Source organism: Temnothorax curvispinosus, unplaced genomic scaffold, assembly GCF_003070985.1.
Source record: "Temnothorax curvispinosus isolate PA1 unplaced genomic scaffold, ASM307098v1 QBEX01004731.1, whole genome shotgun sequence".
Lineage (NCBI taxonomy): Eukaryota > Metazoa > Arthropoda > Insecta > Hymenoptera > Formicidae > Temnothorax > Temnothorax curvispinosus.
The window spans coordinates 198,348-220,454 of NW_020214511.1; the positions used below are offsets into that span (position 1 = coordinate 198,348).

Consider the following 22,107-nt stretch of genomic DNA (forward strand, 5'->3'; position numbering starts at 1 on the left):
CAAATTGATCGCGCGCGTACGCGGTGTCAATGAGAAACGGTGTCATTACCGTGTATAACATCCGACAATCGGTTAATTCAATCGTCTCTCAACCGCGATTTCAATCGCGAGAGGAGTAATTTGATGTCAAGTGGCCGAGGGAATTGCTTTCGCTTTTTGCTCTTGCCCTTTACAAAAGCCTTTTAAAAACGTGGAAATTATTAATATAACTTGATAAATACATACTCACACACCAAGTATGAAATCGTTTAATACATACATGTAGCACAGTAAATTATATTTAAAGGAGAAAAGGAATATTAAAGAATCATGATTTAAAGGCAAATCTTAATTACAATTATATTATATCATTGCTTAACAAGTTTAAGAAAAAAACATGGAACGGGAAAAAATTAATTAACTTCTAACATGAAGCTCAAATGTATAATCCAACATTTATGATTCAACGAATATTCTTATGCATATTCGGACAATTATTTCCATCAATTAACGCATGGATTAGCAGCAGACACGGGGAAGGGTGCTGGTTATAAGCGAGATTTGGTACCGTGTTGCAGCAGCCAGTCAAAACATCTGGCGTAATCGGAATGTCGAACCCGAACAATTTCCTGGTTTTAATGGAGCCGACATCCACGAACGCGACGCGTCCATTTCGTTATAATTAATATCTGCCGTGGCTTCGCGCCATGAACGCCTTCTTCGAATCATCCTATCTTGTCCGAAAATCGCTCTCGTATTTACATTTAAGAAATAAAATGAGAATTCATAGATTATCTCATCAGATCAGTAACAAACCTCAAAAGTAAATTCAGTCATCATAAGTTTCTGAGGCAAGAATTTTATGTATATCATGTGTTTGTGTCTCTTTTCTAAATTTTAAATTTTATAATATTTCGTATTTTAATTGTTAAAAACTATGGATAAAAATTTCCTTAAAATCTATCTTTATAAATATATAAAGCAATTTTGTAATTATTCAAGAAGATTGCGAGGTAATCCAGACTTACGAATCATTAAATCACTTTTTGAAAATTCTCATGTGGTAAGGGTTTGTTAGATCGACCAGACAAACAGGCATTTAAATAAATAAATAAAAGGCGGCGGATACCCGATCCGACTGCGGCTGACACTTCCATTAAGAGAAAGAAAGAACTCGTTGACAGAACACGGACAGCGGAACGGGCTTCGTTGCACTGTGGAAGCAGTGCAGAGATGGGTCAATCACTTGCACAATAGGATGTGTAAACTTTTTGTTGCCCCCTAATTTATTGACCATGTATAGTCAATCTTTATTTATAAGCAAGATTTTTAGATTTCTTTCATATACAATTAATATTTCATAAATTTTTATAAAAATTTATCGAAAATTATATATAAAATTTTAATTAAAAATTAATTAAAAATCAATTGTTTAAACTGTGATATGTAAGTATACGTTTGCAGTCATCTTAAAGACAAGCAAATATATAATAATAATATATAATAAATTTGAATAATATGTATATAATATATGTGAGGTAGTGGTGAGTCAAGAGCTAATATGTAATATAGCCATATTACAAATAATATTCAAAAATCTGAATATCCAGGTTACCCCGGTTAATTCGGATATATTGTTAGATCTTAGATAACCTGGCATATCGGACGTCCTGGAAATATTCCAAAGAGCAAAACCATATTGATCCATAAACTTTTCAATATCTATCTTTTCAAAGTTCAATTTCCGTTTAAACTAGTTGCAATTGCAAGAGACATTTTTATTCGTCATATATTTAATAGACCGTAAATGAGATCGACTCGATAAAGGACACGCGCGGAGATTAATATTATAAAATGTAGCAATCCTAATAATAACAGGATTTGTAATTTGCTTTCTATAAATGATACATTAAAAGTAGTCCTTGAAGTACGTTAATTCTAAATTACATTTTCAGTATTGTGCGAGTCACCTAACATAACAAAGACTTCTCTCGTCTCGCTATCAACGATACATTAAAACAATTAAAGTTTTTCCAACAACATCGAAGAGTTTGAAATGGAAGTTGATGAAGATGATATATATCCGAACGTCACGCTTGATTGATCAAGATATATCGATTGATTGCGCCGCGATATGTATCAATATTTTTAATTGTTCGCATGAGTGATTCCACTGATGATCTTCTCATCGGATACCGATCTGACTTATAACAAGAAGCACTCCTCTCCGGTGTAGATACTCCACACAGACGTGACTCTCACAATAACATAATACACGCGCACGTCGCGGAAACAGCCTACTACGAGCTGGACTAATGGAATTGGTGCAGTCAATCGGACGCCGCGACGTTCTCTCATTTATCCGGTCGGCCGCGCAAAACGACCTTTTCCTCGACTTTCCTCTCAGTTTTCGAACACTGCATTGAATTATAACTCGAAAAGCACAATTTCATTAAATTGCGTACAAAAGATTGAAAGGGCTGGTAAAGTCACAAACGTGAATCGAAAATTAAATTGCAATGAATAGAAATAGTCGTATACCTCGACATTTAAAGCAAAATGAAAAAAATTCTTTCTAAAATTTACAAAGCTTCTGTAGATAGTATACATTCTTTCGAAATTTATTTATTTATATTCAAAAGTTTATCTTAAAAGTTTATCTATAAAAAGACGGAACGTTAGCCAATTTAGATTCAATGATTTTAAAGTTCTTATAATTTGGTAATTAGTTACGTCAATTTCTAGATCACTCAAATAATTATTCGTTTTTTCATGCACGTTTCTCAGTTTCTCTAATATGCATTCATTCGCAACAAGTATACTCGTATCAAAGATGCATATTTATTTCTATTCTTTCGTTACGCTCTTGTCTTATAACACAAAAGCCCCATAAATCCAGCATCCGTCTCGAAAATATAAAGCGGATCGACAGGATCGTAGGAACAAATCGTAGGAAGCGACCGATAACGATTGCCTCGCATCAATACGTGACAGAGCGAGATCGCGAGAGCTCTTCCCACGTGAGAATCAGCCTCGAGAGTCAGCTTGCGAGCGGTCTGACCGTCCACGTCTTCCTGCCCGCTCGGCGCATCGGAGATACCGCGAAGAGGAGACTCCCGAAGCGGCACGACGTGCCGCAACGTGTATTTACGTCGACGAGCAGCAGCGTAGTCGGGATCTCCTCTCTTGGAGCTAGGGAGTGTAAGTGGGTAATGGAACGAGAAGAAAGCAGGACGGAAAACAGCCCGCGGTAGAAACCATCGCGCTGCACCGCGCTGCGCCGCGACTCATTTACCTACATCGATTTATTGCGACGAGGAGAGAGATTATATCTGCGAGCGGGATCTCAGCCGGCATTACATCCGCGCGCGGTGGATCACGATTTAATTGGTCTCCGCCGCGAATCGATCTCGTAACAGTTTCCTTTCCCTGCCGCCCGCCCGTCGCGTCGGCCGGTCGCCCACGGCAGAGAAGAAGAGCCCGGAACGCATCGCTCGCCGCCCTCCTCTCCTCTTCTACGTCTACGTTGCGTCTGTACCAACGCCACGCCACGCCGCCCAGAGCGACGATTTTCTGTTTAAGTGCGGTGAACACGCATATCGCGGACTACGCTCTCGGGGAAAAGATAGCGCGTCGTTAGATTAATAATCAGCAATTTACGCACGCTGGAAAGAATGGCGGCGTCGCTCCTTGCTTGTGGATCATCTGTAAAGTGTGATGGATTGGATAGTGTAACGCGAGAAGATATCCGCTACACACTCCACTATACACTTCGGAGATAAAGATGATAATGTTTCTCTTCTTCTTTTTTAAATTGTAATTTCTAAAAAAGTGATTCTCAGTAATCCCGACTTTTTTTCTTTATTGAAGGTATGATATCTTGATTTCATCACGATAAATTAATTTGATAAATTAATTTTTAAAAATTCAAAACTGGAAATTCGCAGACTTTATCTTTTATTTAAACCTTTTGTATACAAATAGGAGGAGATATATCCGATATGTACTTTATGCAGTCTATGCGGATGCACGTGCTTATTTTCATCTCTAGCTTCCGTATAGATTCCACGAACTGCGGGTTAACATTTAGCACCCATTCATGTTGACGCGCGACAGGCGCGTTCATCCGACATATCAGTTAATAATGCTATGCACCCAATTATCTTTATGACATGACGTCAAGGTGCGTGTCATCTGGGACGCGCCATAGTAAAATTCCCAACTCGGCAAAATCCCCAGAAAATCTTGACAGGCGGTTTCACCCGGCGGTCGGCAGCCGTCTAATCCGAGTGAAAAGCATTCGCGTACGCGGCGAATGAAATGCGTTATACACCTGACTGAACACGTGCATATATATATACCGGACGGAAAATCGAGGTAACAGCGGCTAAAGAATTATAAATATCGAAATATCAGGATTACGTTACTGTTATCAAATTCTATCTTGTAGTGAATCTGCAGTATACATCTATAAAAATCTAACAACGACGATGGAATTATGTATTACAAGGTCGATTAGCTATTATCAGCATATATAACGTTGCCCCAGAAAGCTTATTATTTATATAAATAGCAAATCTTGCAATGCCAAACACAAGCAGAAGAGAATAATAATTTTAATATACATTTAAATATTGTAGAGCTCTCTCTCTCTCTCTCTCTCTCTGTTTCTTTGAAGAAATTTAAATTGCGTAAGTTGTAAACATATATAAAAATAAAAAATTGTACTCTATTGTACACAAAGTATGTCAGCTGATAAAGGTCGTGAAACACGGTCTTTCCACGTAGATAATAATAAGTTAATAATATCATCTATATACGTGTAGATGCATATAGATGCCACGACATACGCTTATCCTACCCGATTAAATTACCCAATTATTTCTACGACGTGGTATTGGGATGCGTATCTAGCGCTCATCAAGGTAAATTCTTTACCGAGAAGATCCGGAGAAAATCTTGACGGGCGTTTCATTCTGCCGTCCTCACCCACGCGAAAAGTAAAAAGAGTTATATCCACGTTGAAACACAGATAATAGCAAGTGGGTGGCATAAAATTTATTTCGTATTAAACGAGGTCATTTTCATTACCAGTACAACTATAGCAAGTTGTACTTTATTATTATTGTGACAAAACTGTATTTCATTATATTGTAATTTTAATGTAATAAAAATTAGTAAATTTGAAAATTCTGTTGTCAAAATATTAATTAAAAGAGATAAAAATTGATTACGATAAATGATAATCTCTTCGATAGAAATTGCTAAGAAAACACGAAGTAACTCTGTAAGCTACTCATATGTATCTTTACTACCGTACTTTCGCAAACGTTTGAAAATTGTGGACAGCCGTGTAAAATTTGTCTCACGGTTTTACCGAGAAACACAATAAAAAGACGATGAAACTCGACTGTCTTTTCGCGTGAACGAGTTAATACTATTGGCTTAATAAGCTCGTATAGCGTATACGTTATCCGATTCACTGCGACCTGCCTTGATTAAATTACCCAATTACCTCCTGGACGTGGCGTCAAGATGCATATCCAACATCAAGGTGGCGTCTCCTACCAAGCGAATCCTCAGAAAAGCTCGACGGCCGTTTCATTTCGCGGTCTGCACCCACGCGCGCAATTGCGTGGTAAAGGCGAATTTATACGGTTCATTCTCCACGCAATGCGAAATAAATGCGCTGGGAGAACGAGCTCTTATTTGAACGCACCGTCAGAAGTGGATTGCTCGGCCGAGCTCCGCGTAGTTCCACGGATTTCCATAATTTGTCATAAAAGAATCGAAATAAAAACTTCATTATAATAAATACTAATAAAATTGGTTTTCGTGTTACTGACATACGGAAGTAATTTGATTTGTAAATTACTCTACACTGCAAATTTAAGGCGCAAAAAAATCCTTTTAAGCAAAACAGATGACTATCTTTGAGGAAGCCGTAAAAATTAATTTATTCTTTTTCACATTGTCCAAAATAATCGTGGAAAGTGAACGGTGTAGATTCGCTTTTAATCTTGGCCACGAGGATGAATTTACGACGGTAAATCACGAGCGAGGATATCCCTTCCGACGCGTGCGCTGTGCGGGTCGTATTGTATGTTAATAGCAATTATCCGAAGGAAATAGCAATTGGCAATTGGCCTATGGCCATGGAATAATGGCGCAAGTGCATCGCTCTCTCCTCGCACACGCCACGTGTTAGTCGAACGCAGAATCATGTCGCAAGTTACTCAGGGTGGCGCCAGGATATGGCTTTAATACCATATCTGGAGATTAAAAGAAAGAGAAAGAGAAAGAGAAAGAAAGAAAGAAACAGGATGGGTACTCGTTTAAATGACGGTTGCATCCTCGTCCTGCACGAACACACGGCGACATGTGTACGAGTTCACGGCAAGGCGCTGCCGAGTATAAACGACGTAATCCTAAAAGATCGCGCACATTTGTTACTTCAGCCGGAACGAATGTATAAATAATGCGCGACGTTTCTGCATCTGTCCCTTTCGTTTTTAGCGCTCGATCTCTGAATCCTGCCACAAGTTACTGATCCTGATCCGAAGAAAAGCATTCGCAGATATAATTTAAGAATTATTCGATCTCATCGCATGAGGTAAAATACTTTAGAATCACAAAAGAGAAAGGGCAGAAAGAGAGAATAATTATTGTCTTCTGAATAAAATATATAATGTTCTTGTTTTAGAAAACAAAACAAAAAGCACAAACTAATAATAAATACAATAAAGTATAAATCGTGGCGATCGATCTCTATAAAGCTCCGAGCAAACAGAGAGTCGGCTCGCAACAGAGCCAGAAGGAAATGGCTAGAAATCTTTACGCATCGTCCGAGAATCGTAATCGCTCTAGACCTGTCTATCGGTAGATTTCTAAAGGAAAGCGAAGAAGGAGATATATATCTATAATAGATATATTATATATTATATATATACATACATATATTGTACATATATATAATATATATATCGTGCAGAGAGGCACAGCTTACCGCAGTAATGGACCAAAATGTGAAGAGTTCCAGCATGGATGCGACTGTCGCACCAGGAAGCGGCGTCGACCTGTGGCTCGAAGAGAGAGAGGTCGAGGCCCTCCATATCGCTCTCGCCGCAGGAATCGCTCAGGGGCTCGAAATTGCTCCCGTTGGTCCCCTCATCCTCGGTCGCCAACTCCTCGGAAAGGTTCTCGCCGCCGCCGCCGCCGCCTCCGCGGCATCGGGGCGTCAATGCCATTTTCGGTTGAATACTCTCTCGCGCGAAAACCGCAAAGTCCTCCTCTCTGCTCGCGTTGCCCGCTTAATAAGACATGCGCTCGGTGGAGCACCGAACTTTTCTCACGGAAATATATCTCTCGTGCAGCATCAATTCTTCCACGGATTCTTCGCCCCTTCGGCGTGAAACCCGCGTCCTCGTATACCTCTTCGCACTGCGAGTCTCACCTTTTCATTTCACGGTAACTCGCGTTCGTTCATCTGAGAAGAATCGGTTGGATCTTTCGCGTGTTGGAAATAATGTTCGTTCGTCCGTTGTGCGATGTGAGATATACGGAGTGTCCTACGTTCCTCGCATGAAATCATAATGATAGATTCTCCATCCAATCAATTATATACAAATATATATATATACTATATAAGATATAATAGATTCTACTCCACTGAATCTAATTTTTTTCCTTTTTATGAAAGATTTAATGAACTTTAAAAAAAAATGTAAGTCCAAAATATTTTATGTAAAAAGTTCAATCTTATTGAAAATTCTATTATTAAGATTCAGATGCGACGAAGGTAAGATTCTATATGTTTGACCGAGGAACATTTCTCCAGAAGGAGAGAACACAAGAAAAGAGAAACATATCCATGTTGATTAAATTAGCTCCTCGCGCTGCATTCATCCTTTCACTGCGCTAATCCGCGTCCTATATACCATTTAGAATTAAATGGACTTTTTTCAAAGCCCGAAGGATATTTTATACATTTGCGCAATGCGAAGTACATATACGGCGATTCTTTCTGAACGAAAAACATAAGTATCAGTGTGAGTTTTAATCAAGCGTTCGTTTTTAATGGCTTTCATAAATTAGCCCCACGCCAGGCTAATAACCGTCATAATAACTCCCACCGACGCGCGCTGCCGATTTTTTCCATAAGTCACGCGTTTTACCATCCTAATTAGGCTTAGCTTTTAATTACTTGCCGCGACTGAAAGTAAAAAGACGGAACAGGAACCGGAAATTAATCGATTTCAATCTACGGCTCTGAACTATTCACGTGACGCGTTTAATATACGATTATCATAATGCATAAATAAGTATGAAATTAATAACTGACTTTTTTCTATAACACCAATTATTTTCATATTTCTCACAGTTCCAATATTACTACTAAAAGCCAAGATCATTCAAGAATGATCTTAAAAAAATATTTAAAAATTAATCTTACAATTAGAAATAATCCTATAAATAGTTTCAATAACTTTTCTTTGTTACGTCCAAATGCATTAATTAGCAAGCGTATTTTTCGAGAATGTTTTTTTATACGAAAAATAGAATTTCTCAAAAAATATATTATTGAAAAAAAAGTTTTCTTATAATTATAAAATTATAAAAATTTTACAATTTTAAATTCTACAAGATAAAATATGTTTTTATTAAAGATTTATTTTAAATTCGTGACAGAATAACAATTAAATGAAAAAAAATTTTTTTCACGAGAAGTATTATAAATCTATTTTACCAATCTAAAAATAAATTTAAAATTATACTGGCAATTTTATCGATATGATAGAAATAGCTGAAAAGTATAAATAAAAAAGGTATTCTGTTAAACGATAATTGCTCCAACATACGTGACACAGAATTGAGATGTCGACACGTGTAGCAATTAATTAAAAGTGACAGGCAGGCACGAGCCTATATAATCTTCGATCTGGTTTACTTGTATGAATTCATTGAGCATGACAAAGTTCTTCGTAAGGAGTCTACCGTGTCAAACGCGCGTGAGGCGACACGCGCGAGAAGGAAAGCGGGGCCGTCGCGCGTTCTCTCGACAACGCGACGCTCGCTTTCTCGGGCAAGCGGCCAGCCCGTGCCAACCTGTCATTACGAATCTTTCAAGTTCAAGAGCGCGAAGAAGGAACTCACTTTCTCACTGCCACTCACTGATCACGAGGCATATGTAGGAACAAGAGATCAGAATACTGCTGTTTTTACGCTTTATAGATCTGTTATTTTTTAATGTATTTCTCACTTCGTATAAATGTTTATTAAATTTTATTAATTTTTAGATCATTAATTTTATCAAATTCACAATTATGTTCGGTGTATGAATATAATTTTTGTTATGCGTGTAAAGTTCTTTCTCAACAATGTCGAACCGTGCATGTGCGAACGTTTTGTGCGAAACAGTGGAAATAGGCTGAGAGCGAAAGGGTTAAGCAGGAATGAGACATTAATTATCTCGCGGTTCTCGCGCGCGAGCCAGATATGAATTATGACACTGGCGTTCCGCTATCTCTTCAGTATAACCGATAAATTATTTACACGTATTTACGCGACGCAACTTCCCGAGGGACTCGCAGATAAAAGCGAAAAAACCAGTTTCGCGAAAAAAAAGAAGAAAATGTTAACGATACTGACATAAAAGATTCGCATACCAACTGGCCAAATACCGACATATTTATATCCGACAAATATCTAATACGCAATCGTTAGTCATACGTACGAAGGACGCCCGATCCAGTCTACGAATCGTTCTCATATAATGCCATTGACCTGTTTTCACAGTGTTCGTGATAACCAGGATGTTTCGTGAGATCATTAAATTCTTACGTCACGTAGAAATTCAGTGGGAATGAAATATATTACTCCTTTAATCTCTCTTTTTACAGATAAAATCTTTGTTTAAAATCAGTTTGTTTCTTTAAAAAGCGTGCTTTTCATTTAACAATTGTTTCTAAGACGCAAAAATTCGAAATATTTAGCAACATAGAACACTATATTTATGACATTCATAAATTCATAAATTCTCTGTTTATGTCATCAAAAAATTAATTTATTCCCATAACGTTCGCAAAATTATGTAGCACATAATAGTCCAATTCTAAATCGGTTAAAAAAAAGTCATTAATAAAGAATTAGTTTATCAGAAATATTTGATAATTAAAATAGATCAGTGAAGAAATGTTCAATCTAAAAATTGAAAATACTTGTAGTAAGTTTCATATTCAAACATATCATATCATGCAATCAAATCTTTTGCTTGTTTAACTATTAATAATTGTGTGATTTATCTGACAGTTATATGTGTCGTAAATATAGTACCAGTATGGCTACGACGCAAAAGATGAAGGAGAAGAGAGAGAAGTGCCTGTTGTCTATTTTCAGATCAGATCGAATTTGGTCGTTCGCAATCGGCGCAATCAGCCCCGAGCATTCTCCGATCGCGGTCGATTATCGATCGTCCGCGGCAATTTGCGGGAATGCGGGAACAACCGGCGCGTTTCCGCAGACGTGCGTGCGCCGATCGCGCCCAAATTTATTGCGTGTGTGCATGCGTGTGGCGGAGATCAAGATCACGTTTCGTTCAGCGGCGATCGCGCCGAAGATCACGGCGCGTGAACTGGTTTCGCGCGCGAGGGTATACCGGGCGAGCGAGCGCGCGCGTGCACGAAGAGCAAAGACGGCGAGGTAGGAGAGGAAGACGACAGAGAAGAAGCGAGCGAGTAAGAAAGAAGGGAAGAGCGTAGAAGAGGAAAAGGAAAGCGACCGGCCGAGAGGTCGTTCGCATCCAGAGTTCGAAGTTGGCGGGCGAACATGTAATCGCGTTTCGTGACTACGACGTAGAATTCGTTGCCCTCTTACCCTTTCCTCCCTCTTGTTCCGTAACCCGCGCGAGGGCGAAAAAGAGAAGGGTACGACAGAAAGAGAAAAATTACCGGATTGCACGAGATTTTTCGCGAGAGCGTAGTCGAAAAGCAGGGAAATTATGGTCGAGAGAAATATCCTTGCGTACAACTTAACTTAATTAATCATGGGGAAATGAAACATTGCATCGTAATTTTCCCTCGTATCATTATATTCATTAAACGCGAAATATATATATGAACAGTGAAAGACGGATGCTATCGCATCAAGAAACGCGTTGCGCATATGAGAACGTTAACGTGCATGCGATAGCAGATTTGTCTTCGGCTTTCAAGGCTTCAATTATAGGCGATTTTCCCGTAAATTGTTGCGGCTGAAATACCGCGCAGAAATCGCCGCGGAAAATAGCGACCTAAGATTTTCTCTCACGTCTCTGGATTAACACATTCTGACCTAACGATCTCCTATCAGTTTGCCTCTTCAGCGGCTTACTATTGCGAAATTAACAATGGGAGACTGTCGAAATATTCCCTCGTTCGAAATGTTCTACACGTGCGGGATCGACGATCATCGCTCGTAACTCGCATTAACATCTCTTCAAAACGTCAGACGGCGATCATTATCGTATCTCCTTGATCCGTTATATAATCGTGTGTGAATAAACGATCCAGGATCGAATATAGCTCTCTATAATTTCAGATGTGCTACATCTTCGAATTATCTCATTACGGAGAATGTTGCTTAAAAGAAATAGCGAAGTCTATTGAAAACGCAGTTATAGCAAAGTGATAATTTACCTCCAGTTTATATATTATAATTTATTGATAAACTTAAACAAAAAGTAATTTTATTATTCGCCTTCTATGAACCTTTTTATGAACATAACGTAATCAAAATTTAATAAATCTTATTTACATTCGTCATAAAAATTTAGAAATTTTTCATATTTTCCTGACTCTTTCTCGATATTTCCTAATTGCATAATTTTTCTTTCATAATTTCCTTTGTTCACTCCTTTTATCTTCTTAATTTAAAAAAGACCAACATAGATTGGTATCCGATATACCTTCCACAAGAACGTTACCATCGGTCGCAGGTGCATCGACGAGCCGTTGCATTGCGGCCGAATCGGCTGGGCGCGACCCGTGTCGTAAAAAAGGCCGGCTCGTAAAGCCGCGACGGAGAAAGGATGCCGCTAGGATACATCCGTGGCTATTGATGTGTCCTCCGGACTTAACTGCGAGAGCCAGGCGAACCTTGACATTTCGCAGAGGTCATGGAAGAGAAGGCGGCCACGAAGGTCCGCTGGTGCACGAGAGTGATCTCGGGCCATCGGGCGAGAGCATCTGGATCGCGTGGTTCCGGCTGCTATGAGAACCTTACAGTTGCTTACAGTTGCCTATTCACGGCGAAAGCCGAAGAGAGAAGAATCGACGAGGAAGAGGAGAAAGAGGAAAAGGAGCGGGAGGATGTGAGGAGGGAGGAGGCGGCTGGGGGGACGGAGGGAGGCAGAAGCGAAGTGCCTACTTACGACAGCCACGATCCCCTCGTAAACATCGAACGGCGGGACGGCTCCTGGGAATCCGCGCGCGGCGAGAACAAGGATACCAGGTGCAGCGATACCGATAACGACCGCCGGCCGACCGATCGACCGCAGGAGGCAGTGCGTAACGCCACCACGGGCACGGAGGGGATCTCAAGCATTCCCGCCATTTTTGCCGCCGCCGCCGCCGCCGGATAGCGAGCTCCGGCATAATTGCCTCAAACTTTACGGATAATTGAGCGAACGGACGCGCGTCGAGACACGCGTTATTAATTACGTACGCGCGACCGTGGCGTTACCGTGCTCGCTAATGATGCCCGTGGTATCCGACGAATGGCGGATGGAATTAAATCCTTGAGAGTTGATGGAAGACCTTGATTGTTGGAGCTGTGATGATCTTCGGATCTACACAGCGGTCTTCAAAAATCTAGTCTCGTCTGCAGAAGAATCGTTCGTATCATTTAGAAGTAATTAAAATGACTCACGCAATTGTAGCGTGGGATGAGAGCATCAATGAATGCTGCATCAGCATTCAAAATTATACTTATTTGTGTAATCACAATAGGATAACATAATTACATTATTATTTTCACTGTTAATTCCCAATTGCTACATATTTCTATGATTATCCAAATTGTTAACATTTCGAATGTTACACGTGGTGTATATGTACATAGAAATCTGCGCCGCGTGAAAATTTTCAACGGTTAACCAACATGGTTAATTAAACATACGGGGGAAAGGAAAGCGAAGTGTCTTAGACGCGTAATAATAAGTTCGCAACGCGACTTTGGGTTCACTCATGCACACCGCCCGCGCCACTGCGTAGATAAGTAATGCTAATTTAAATTCGCAAGAGCGCCCTTCTACAAAATGCGTTATGCGTCTGAATGTAAGTCGGTTATGCGGCCTGTGCCCCAAGGAGAATACGTGTAACAGCCCTGATGTTATGTTGTGCACAGTGAACGAAGAAGAGACAGAAGTCGAGGTGCAAGAAGGAAAGGAGAGAAACGAGCAGGCGAGATCGAATCAGCTGAGAGGAAAGCCGCCTCCTGGCGAATTCAACGGAGTGCTTTCTTAAATCAGGAATGTGAAGAAGATTTGTCAGATGCCGAGGATGCCGTGCAATTTGTTGCTTAGATGTCGCTCGTATGATTCCTCGAAATAGGAAATTGACAAAATTGTATGATCAAACTCTCATAAGATTATTAGATGTTAAATTATACAATTCCTTAAATTAATCGATGAAAAACTCTTTATTACACACAAATATGTAAATATAAAAAAGGTAATAAAAATATAAATATCAAATATATGGAGTTTATTTTTCTCTAAACTATAAAGAAAACATCTTTAATTCAAGACAAGTAATAATACGCCTTAATAAAAAGTATTAGTAAGATTTTCTGTGAGAACGACAAAAGATTTGTGAAGCAAACAATATAAAACATAATATCACATATTCTGTAAGAGAGAATAATATGACATTATAAAAAGCTAGCTTTATGTTGAACAATTAGAAACTATAATGCATCCGAATGAATAACTGACCTAGGACTTCTCTATATGTTGAGACAACAATCGACTTTCGATGTTCGACGACGAACGGGAATAATTGCAAGCGCAAGGACCGTAATCAGGAACATCCAAATCTCTGTAATTTGTCGTGAAAACTTGAACACGCTCGTCGAAACTACGCTCAATGTTTCTTACCGAACGTTAGATTGATCAAAAGCGCCAACGAGTAACGACCGAGTAATTTGTCCTCTGACGATCGAAAGAGCACAATCGGTGGTTCGCGCTACGCGACACAGCGCAAACTTAGGTATCTCCCAAGTTCCACGATGCGAACGACGATGACACTGCAATGCGGTTCCTATTCACGCGACCGCTCCGGGACTTTACCGGGAACTTAGTAACTCCGATTGTAGATCAAACGGAAGCGCAGGGGTAACATTATACAGTCAAAGGAGAAGTTTGCAGAGACCCCGGGCGTTCTACTCCGGCGCGCGGACCATTCCGTTCGCGCTCAATCAAGCGAAAGGTAAGAAACGGAGCTGACCTTCTCTTCGTTCAGCGGAACTCACGATGACTCGTATTCTACGTGAAGCACATGTGTAGATTTCGTGGAACATATTTTAAAACGTCTGTGACGTCTCTCGCGATACGCTCGCGTATACACCGAATACAGGCTATTCTGTGGCTTTATGTATGACACACGCAACAATGTGTACAATTTTACATAGTATTTTAAATGAACAAAAATGACTATAAAAAGAAAAAGAAAAAACATCACACATAATACAACCAGCTGAGTAGCATATTAAAAAAGTTAAAAGAAGCAACATATCGACACGTTGAAATGTACTTTTGTGTGTTTTATGCTCATAAAAAACACGGTGTAAAAAAATTCAAGGTATAAGCAAGAGAAATTTTCATTATTTTCTAAAAAAAGAAAAGTACATAGTGCTAACAAGAAATCTTAAATTTTTTAGTAACTGCAAAGGTTCTCCTATTTTTCAGCATTATATATATATGTATATTGTATACAGTTATCGTGAAATTGCATGAAAAATTCTATGAAATTGTTGTTCCTAATAAGCAATACTAGAGTACACCAAATAAAACCTTAACAATCTCCGGGGCAAAGACCTACAAGTTTCTTGCGACATCGATCTTAAAGTCCGACTCGTGCCCGGAGGTTCAAGGGCTTATTACGATCCATCTTACCTTGAGAACCCACGGTGGGCAATTGAACTTTTTTTCACGGTCGTAAAATCATTGTTTCGTTTCTTTGCAGTGACGATCTAGCCAGATATCCCGAATGTAATAATGGAATTACATTTTCTTTTCAGATTTTGTCGTCCCCGTAATATATGTTGGAAAACATAACATAATATTGGAAAACAATCGGCAACAGAATTTTATTTTATGTATAAAATTGTTATCTAAACATAAAAAAAATTGACTAGGTAAAAATTATATGTGAAGAATCTTATTATTAAGTTATTATTACTAAAAAATAAAAATAAATAAACAATATCGACAATGTTAACTTTTGTAAAATATTAAACACACATTGTAAAAAACGTAAATTCAGAAAAAAAGAATTTTACTTTGTACTAAACGTGACCCTATAATTATATCAAAATTGCTGATTGTTACATTCATCGTATCATGTTTTGAAAGAAAATATGCTAATTTATACAAAATAAGTAACAAAATTGCAACTACAAACATCTAATTCAAAAATTCCGAAGCTTAATAACAGCTTTTGCTTTATAAAACCGGCACACGATATCGCGTGATGTTTCTTGAAGGAGTGAAACGCAAGTTAAGTCGATGTCTATCTAACAGTAAAAGTCCTGCTAGATGACGATAAAACACGGCGGATTTGCAAGGACAGAGAAAGAGTTTATTCATTCATTTATCGTCAAAGCCTTGGAAAGCGTATCGTAACCTAACAGCCGTATAATTCTCATTCAAGTTTTATCACGCCGCTGAAATAAACGATGCAAAATCTGAATTTCTAATTTCAGTTTATCTGCAATCTCGAATGTCAATATTCATAACGGTTTAAAGATTAATATCTTTTTTGTTTGAGATTTTTATGTATAACATACTGTGTCTAGATGTAAATTTACTTTCATCAAAACTTATTACTTTTTTTTCATAAATAGCATTATTGCGTAAAACATACGTGCTAAAAGTAATCATTGTAAAAGATCGAAAATATCACGAACCCTTTGAAAAAATTGGCCCACGGAATAGTGAGAGCGATTTAGTAACATAATATCACAAAGTACTCCGGTGCAAAACAACACAATTAACGAAACAGCATGGAGTCGGCGAGGGCTCGAAAAAATTCTGCCATTCGTGCGGCAGAAGTTTCAAGCGCTCGCAATTTTCTTCCCCGAGGATAATAGCGTCGCGTCGGACTTTCGCGAGACGTTCACCGCGACGCGGCTAGAATTTCAAATCTGGAAACGATCGGCAAACAGGCGTAGCACGAATATAAAGCAAAGCGGTGATGGTCCATGCGTTTTAGTTATCTAACCGGCCGATCAGCTATTTACTATTTATATTTAATTATGCAAAATTTTACAAAAGCTATTTGCTGCGCAAATAGCTTTTCGTCCCGTTTATGCGCGAGCGAGCAAAAATGCGTCGAAGTTCGCGTGTAAACACTTGTTCATGATGAAAAGAAGATACCCTTGTTTGCATTATTAGCGCGCATCATTAGGGATTATTAATGAAGCGAAAGTGCCCTTCATTCACTTGTAAAACGCACGTGGTGGGGTAGGCAGCGATTATGGTGCTACATTGATGAGATTTTCACATTGTATTGCATTTCACAAATGCGTAAAGATTATGTAGTAATAACAGAGAAATGTAACCAACAAACAATTATCAATCAATGTAAATATGATTAAATTCATAATCAAATTTTAAATGTTAAAATATTACTAAACATTGTTTGCAAATATTGAGAATAAATTCAAATTAATAAAACTTAAAAAAATCAAGCAGATAGGAAAGGTCAGGAATTAATCATCTTTTCAATTAACAATTTTAGTTAATTAAATCCGCTTTCTCTATGTGCATGAGAATACAATCAAACGAAGTGTTGCGGATTGCCAAGTTGGAATTAGTTAACTCAAACTGCTGCTGCAACATGGCCCAAGAGTTTAGAATTCATTACTGGGTACCGGAAACGCATAGACAGAGTTGCAGCGTTCACCACTAACAGTCCGTCCGGGTAGCTAATTCCGAGATAACGCAGCTTGTGTTGCCTCCTTCTAAATAATCTCCTTACGTATCACAAAGAAAAAAGAAAAATTCAGTCAGCTAACGGCCAGACAGCAAATCATTTCTCGATTAACCGTTTTATACGCACAATCCGACTTCGCGCGTCTCTGTACCGTCCTTTACCAACATCTTCAGATTCCTAACGGATGTTATATCCACCAATATGAGAATTGAATGGGTATAATAAGTCAACGAGAGAGATGAGACGACACTCTTCACACTTCACACTTATGGCCAATATACAGTTACCTGTATTATAAAGCCTGTACAATAATGCATACGTACAACGAGCATATATGTATAAACATATGTTACACTCGAAATAAAAAGTATACTACAATACATTGACGATTTTTTAAATCTATTTTAAATATGCAGACGCATCTACAAAGCAGACCTTACAAATGACAGACTCATTCTTGTTCTGGACCTTTCATATGAATGAAGACCGTATGGCGATAGTGGGATAGTAGAATTTTAAAATTTCGATCACGACGCAGTTACGATCGTGAAATTAGATTGGATTGTTCGAATTATTCTGTAGATTAAAACCGGTATCAATTAGTTATCCAATCGGTAATTAAATAAAAAGTCACGATCGGAATAATCCCGTCCTAGTCTTCTCGCGCCGGAGTCCTAGAAGCCTCGTTCGCGACTTAGGAACAAGTCGTCGGCGACCTCGATTCGATCGGCGAAACTCGATACGCACCTCGGCGAAACCATTTATCGTAGAGGCGTAAAGGCGAGCCGAGTCGCGTTTCCGCGGACCGTTTATTATCGATCCCGTATTTCGAAGCAAGTAGGTATGGAAGCATACGAGAAGCGCCCTTCGACAACGACCTCCGAATATCCCCGTCGACTTTTTCGCCGCTGTCCCTTGCCTCCCCCTGTTTCCGTTGCGCTGTCGCGCGATCGAGATGAATGTGCCTGAAAGAAACTTCGGCTGCTCGAGGGCTCTCGACTCTCGAGTCCGTGCGCGCGGAGGCATGCCGTCACGTTTTGCAACTCGCGAATCAAATCTCACGTCGAAATGCTCGCCAAGATCATCACGAAGGATTCTCTCCTTTCGGAGCAGGAGCCTTGCCTGTCGTAAAACTCCGATAAATACCAATAAACTCGTAATATTGCTATAACAATGTTACAAGGCTTCTAGGCTTATAACGTTATGTATATATGAATTTAATAATCATAACTTGTAATATTAAGATCAAAGGCTCAAGTTATAATAATCTGGTGAAGAATGTCGCGAGTCTTTAACTATTTAATTAACCTTAATATCTTAGATAATATTTCCATACATATTTTATACATTTTATACTTTTTAATTTATTTTACTTTATTCTATATTTTTTTCAACAATATTTTAAACAGAATACGCGAAATATATGAATAAAAATATTGTAATAAATGATTCAAGTATCGCTTCTATCTGGTACCAAAAATTTGCAATTCTGCGCATCTTCGATAATATTTTTATATATATTCAATGTTTTATGCGTTTTATACCTTTTAATTCATTTTAATTCATTGTATATTTTTTCAACAATATTTAAAGAACAGAATACGTGAAATAGGGTGAATACAAATACTGTAATAAATGGTTCAAGTATTGCTTCTATCTGATACTGCAAATTTGCAATACTGCACTTTGATAATCCAATACTACTATACATATTTTATACATTTTATACCTTTTAATTGATTTTAATTCATTCTACATTTTGTCAATAATATTTAAAAAACAGAATACGCGAAATATGTAAATTCTGTAATAAATGCTTCAAATATCGCTTCTATCCGATACTGCAAATATCAAGTTTCAAATCTTTCATACTGCCCGTGTCGGATACCGGCCTGCGAATTGCATTAATCTCGTGCGGATTGAATGAAAATTCCCCCCTCCCTCAAAAATAAAATATATCCCAATTTCCCGTGACGACATTCGGCGAGTTTTCGATAGGAACGATATCGTCGCCGCTGCTCCCCACATTGGAGCACGTCCCCTACGTTACATTTTACGGGACGTTTTTACGCGGTAGATTTATATTACGCTTAAGCTCCAACAGGACAGATTTACGTTACGCTTCCGTCCACGTAAATTTATTTATCGCGCCGTACTTAAGTGGAATATGGTGCACATATAAACCGAATGGCGGCAGTCGAAACGTTTTAAAGTTTACTTATTTCGCAGGAGGCTCCCACAAACGCGACAAAGGATGAACGCAATCGATCTTTGAATTAGAAGGCCTGTTGTTTTATCGCATGGACCGCACTAAAACTTTCTTTCTCGTGTTTTCGCCAAACTTCAAACATATATCTATTTCAGTATCATCTATTTCAGTACAACGAGTGTACACTAGTGCCGCTATAAAGGACAGACCCCAGAGTCGGGCGAGTCGGCGATAAAATATCTCACAAAACACAAACTCCCCCACAATTCTTCGTCCAACCCCTCGTGCTTACCTCCACCTTTCTCCACCGATTCGAAGTCAATCGTGCCGATGTACATAAAAGAAGCGGCAACCGTGCCGGAAGTGCACGAGACAATCGAACTCAAAACGATCGAACTCGCGAATCACTCAATTCGAAAGAGAAGACGAACACCCCCCGTTGTTTCTCCCCATTCAAAAGGGGAGCGGCGGCGCGCACTTCGCTTTTCCCAGGCTCGATGACCGTTCGAAAACCGACACACATTTTCCCGCTAATATCCGTACGAATTCCCGCGCGCGCGCACGCGACGAACGCCCGTCGCGATAGCTCGTCGCGGACTGACAACGCGGGACAATGTTGGCGGTCGGGGCCGGCCGAGCCCGGCCGGAAACGGCCGAGAACCGGCGCGGCGCGGCGCGGCGGCGTCTCGCGCGCGCGAGTGTATTACGTGCGACGACCGATTGACGGCCCGCGAGGCTGACTATTGATGTTCCCCTGGATGCTCTCTGCCAATTCCGCCGGTCGACGGCTTACGGCAGTTTACGGCTTTCCCGGCTTACGACGCGGCGTGTCTGCGAAACGGAATCGCCACCGCCGGGCGCCGCCGCGCGTCCGCCTTTCCTTTCCTTTCCTTTCCTATACCTCAACCCTTCTATTCTAAAGCGTCGACGATCGGACGAGATCGCGGTGCGGATCGGTGCATCACGATCCGAGGCTCGGGACTCTCCCGCCCGCTCTGTATAGCGAAACTGCTATGAATTTAACTCCCTCGCGGGATATTCCGAGAGATGCATCATTCCCTCTTGAGATATCGAGGATATTGAGTTAGTTTTATGTAGCTGTTGGCAATTTAAGAGTATAAAGTCCCGTTGACGCTTAAAAATATTAATGTAGGTAATATGCCACTTTGCAACACTTTTGTATTTCTTTCTTTTTAATAGTAAACAATCAAAATATTTCATTAAAACAATATATAAATAACAGATAAAAGAAGGAAAAAGAAGACCAGTATATGCAAAGATACCTCAAGAAGAAAGAGAAATAGGAAAAAAATCATATTTTTCTTAAGTTATATATTTTTCCCTGAGTTACCCCAATCGTATCTTTGATCACGAATTAGGTACAACATAAAACAGCAAAATGTAATTATTGATAAAATAAATATTTTGTATAACAATAAATGGCTTGAATCTATATTTATCTTCCCAGTCCATATAATAATATTGCCTAAATATCTCTCATTTATGTGATTTAAACGTTTTCGAAACTACCTTGACAATTATTGATTACGATCGATCAACTGTTATTATCGAACCCTTTTCATTGTTACTCTCATCGTAAAAGTGTAATGGTAAACCCCTTTCGTTTTTACCGACAAACTTCATTCTCGTCACTCTGCGAACGAAAAAACGAACGAGCTATGCAATTTGAAAAAGTAGATTATGGTTCGTCATTCGTTTGAGTGTGAAAGGCGGCAGCGGAGCGTCCGGCAATCAGTGCATCACTATTAACTGATTTTCTTTACTTTCGATCGGCATTAATGAAGCGTTCGCGTGTATCGCGTTCCGGCCCCGGCCCCGGCCCGGGTCCGGTCGTGAATGTTATATCGCACTCTCCACGGGTTCGCTGCGTATCGTGCCAGGGACGCAATTTATTAAATAGACATCGCGCTTTATCACGGTCAACGGCGGAACGAGACAAATTCAGACGTCGCGCGAAAGTGACGCTATAAGCAACCAAACTCGTCGCGACATCATGTCCGGTTAGATGAGATTTTTTACAGACGCGAACAAACTCGAAATTCTCGTGTACAAGATGTTTCGCAAACGCCATTTATCACGTCGAGGAACAACTATCAAAATCAAATTAAATCTTTTCACGAATCTAATATTAAGTGTAAATTAGATAATACAGTTTTCAAAGTCTGCTTCTAATTTTTCGGTATTATTAGACTCAAACTGTTACAATTTTCAATTGTTTTATATATTTATTATATTTTATAAGATGTTTTATTGTTTTATTTTATTTGTTATTTATACAAAGACTCGTCTTCCTCTACCTATTTGTCTCCTTAACAAATGTTTCAAGTTTTCTTTCATTTATCCATTACCTATCATTAAATTCGCATCGTCTCTTTCTATCATCCTCTATCTCTCTCTATATCTCCCTTTTCTTCTTAAAATTTACTTCTACCTTTTTCCTTGGCAGATGTCACCGTGACAAATGGCAATGGCTACGCCGGAGGTTAATGACGAACTTTTCTCATCTGAGAGAGACGAGTAATGAAAATGTTGGAAATGGAATGAGAAAGACAAAGAGATAAAAATTCCGGTACGACTGATTCGCAGTTTGCGTTTTCTATCGTGGAGCTTTTCAGCGCCGTGTACGTGCTTTCCAGTGTCGAGATGATAGAATCGTCTCTGTTCCCTATCCAATCAATCGGTCATTCCCAAGTTCTGGTTACAGTTAGC

General features: G+C 39.3%; 1 protein-coding gene across 3 annotated transcripts in view; it reads right to left on the bottom strand.

The window, feature by feature from the left end:
* The window catches only part of LOC112453837 (ras GTPase-activating protein nGAP), a 296,057-nt gene that overhangs the window by 171,766 nt on the left and 102,184 nt on the right, over positions 1–22,107 (bottom strand). For 2 of the 3 annotated variants that reach the window (XM_025014801.1, XM_025014800.1), the window contains exons 1-2: positions 19,670–19,930; positions 6,986–7,465 (exon numbers count right to left, since the gene is read on the bottom strand). The exons of the other annotated variant lie outside the window; for it this stretch is intronic. In XM_025014801.1, the coding sequence (XP_024870569.1) occupies positions 6,986–7,226 (241 nt within the window). In that variant the 5' untranslated portion in view covers positions 7,227–7,465; positions 19,670–19,930. Of the gene's footprint in view, positions 1–6,985; positions 7,466–19,669; positions 19,931–22,107 lie in introns of those variants that run through there. 3 annotated transcript variants of the gene reach the window in all.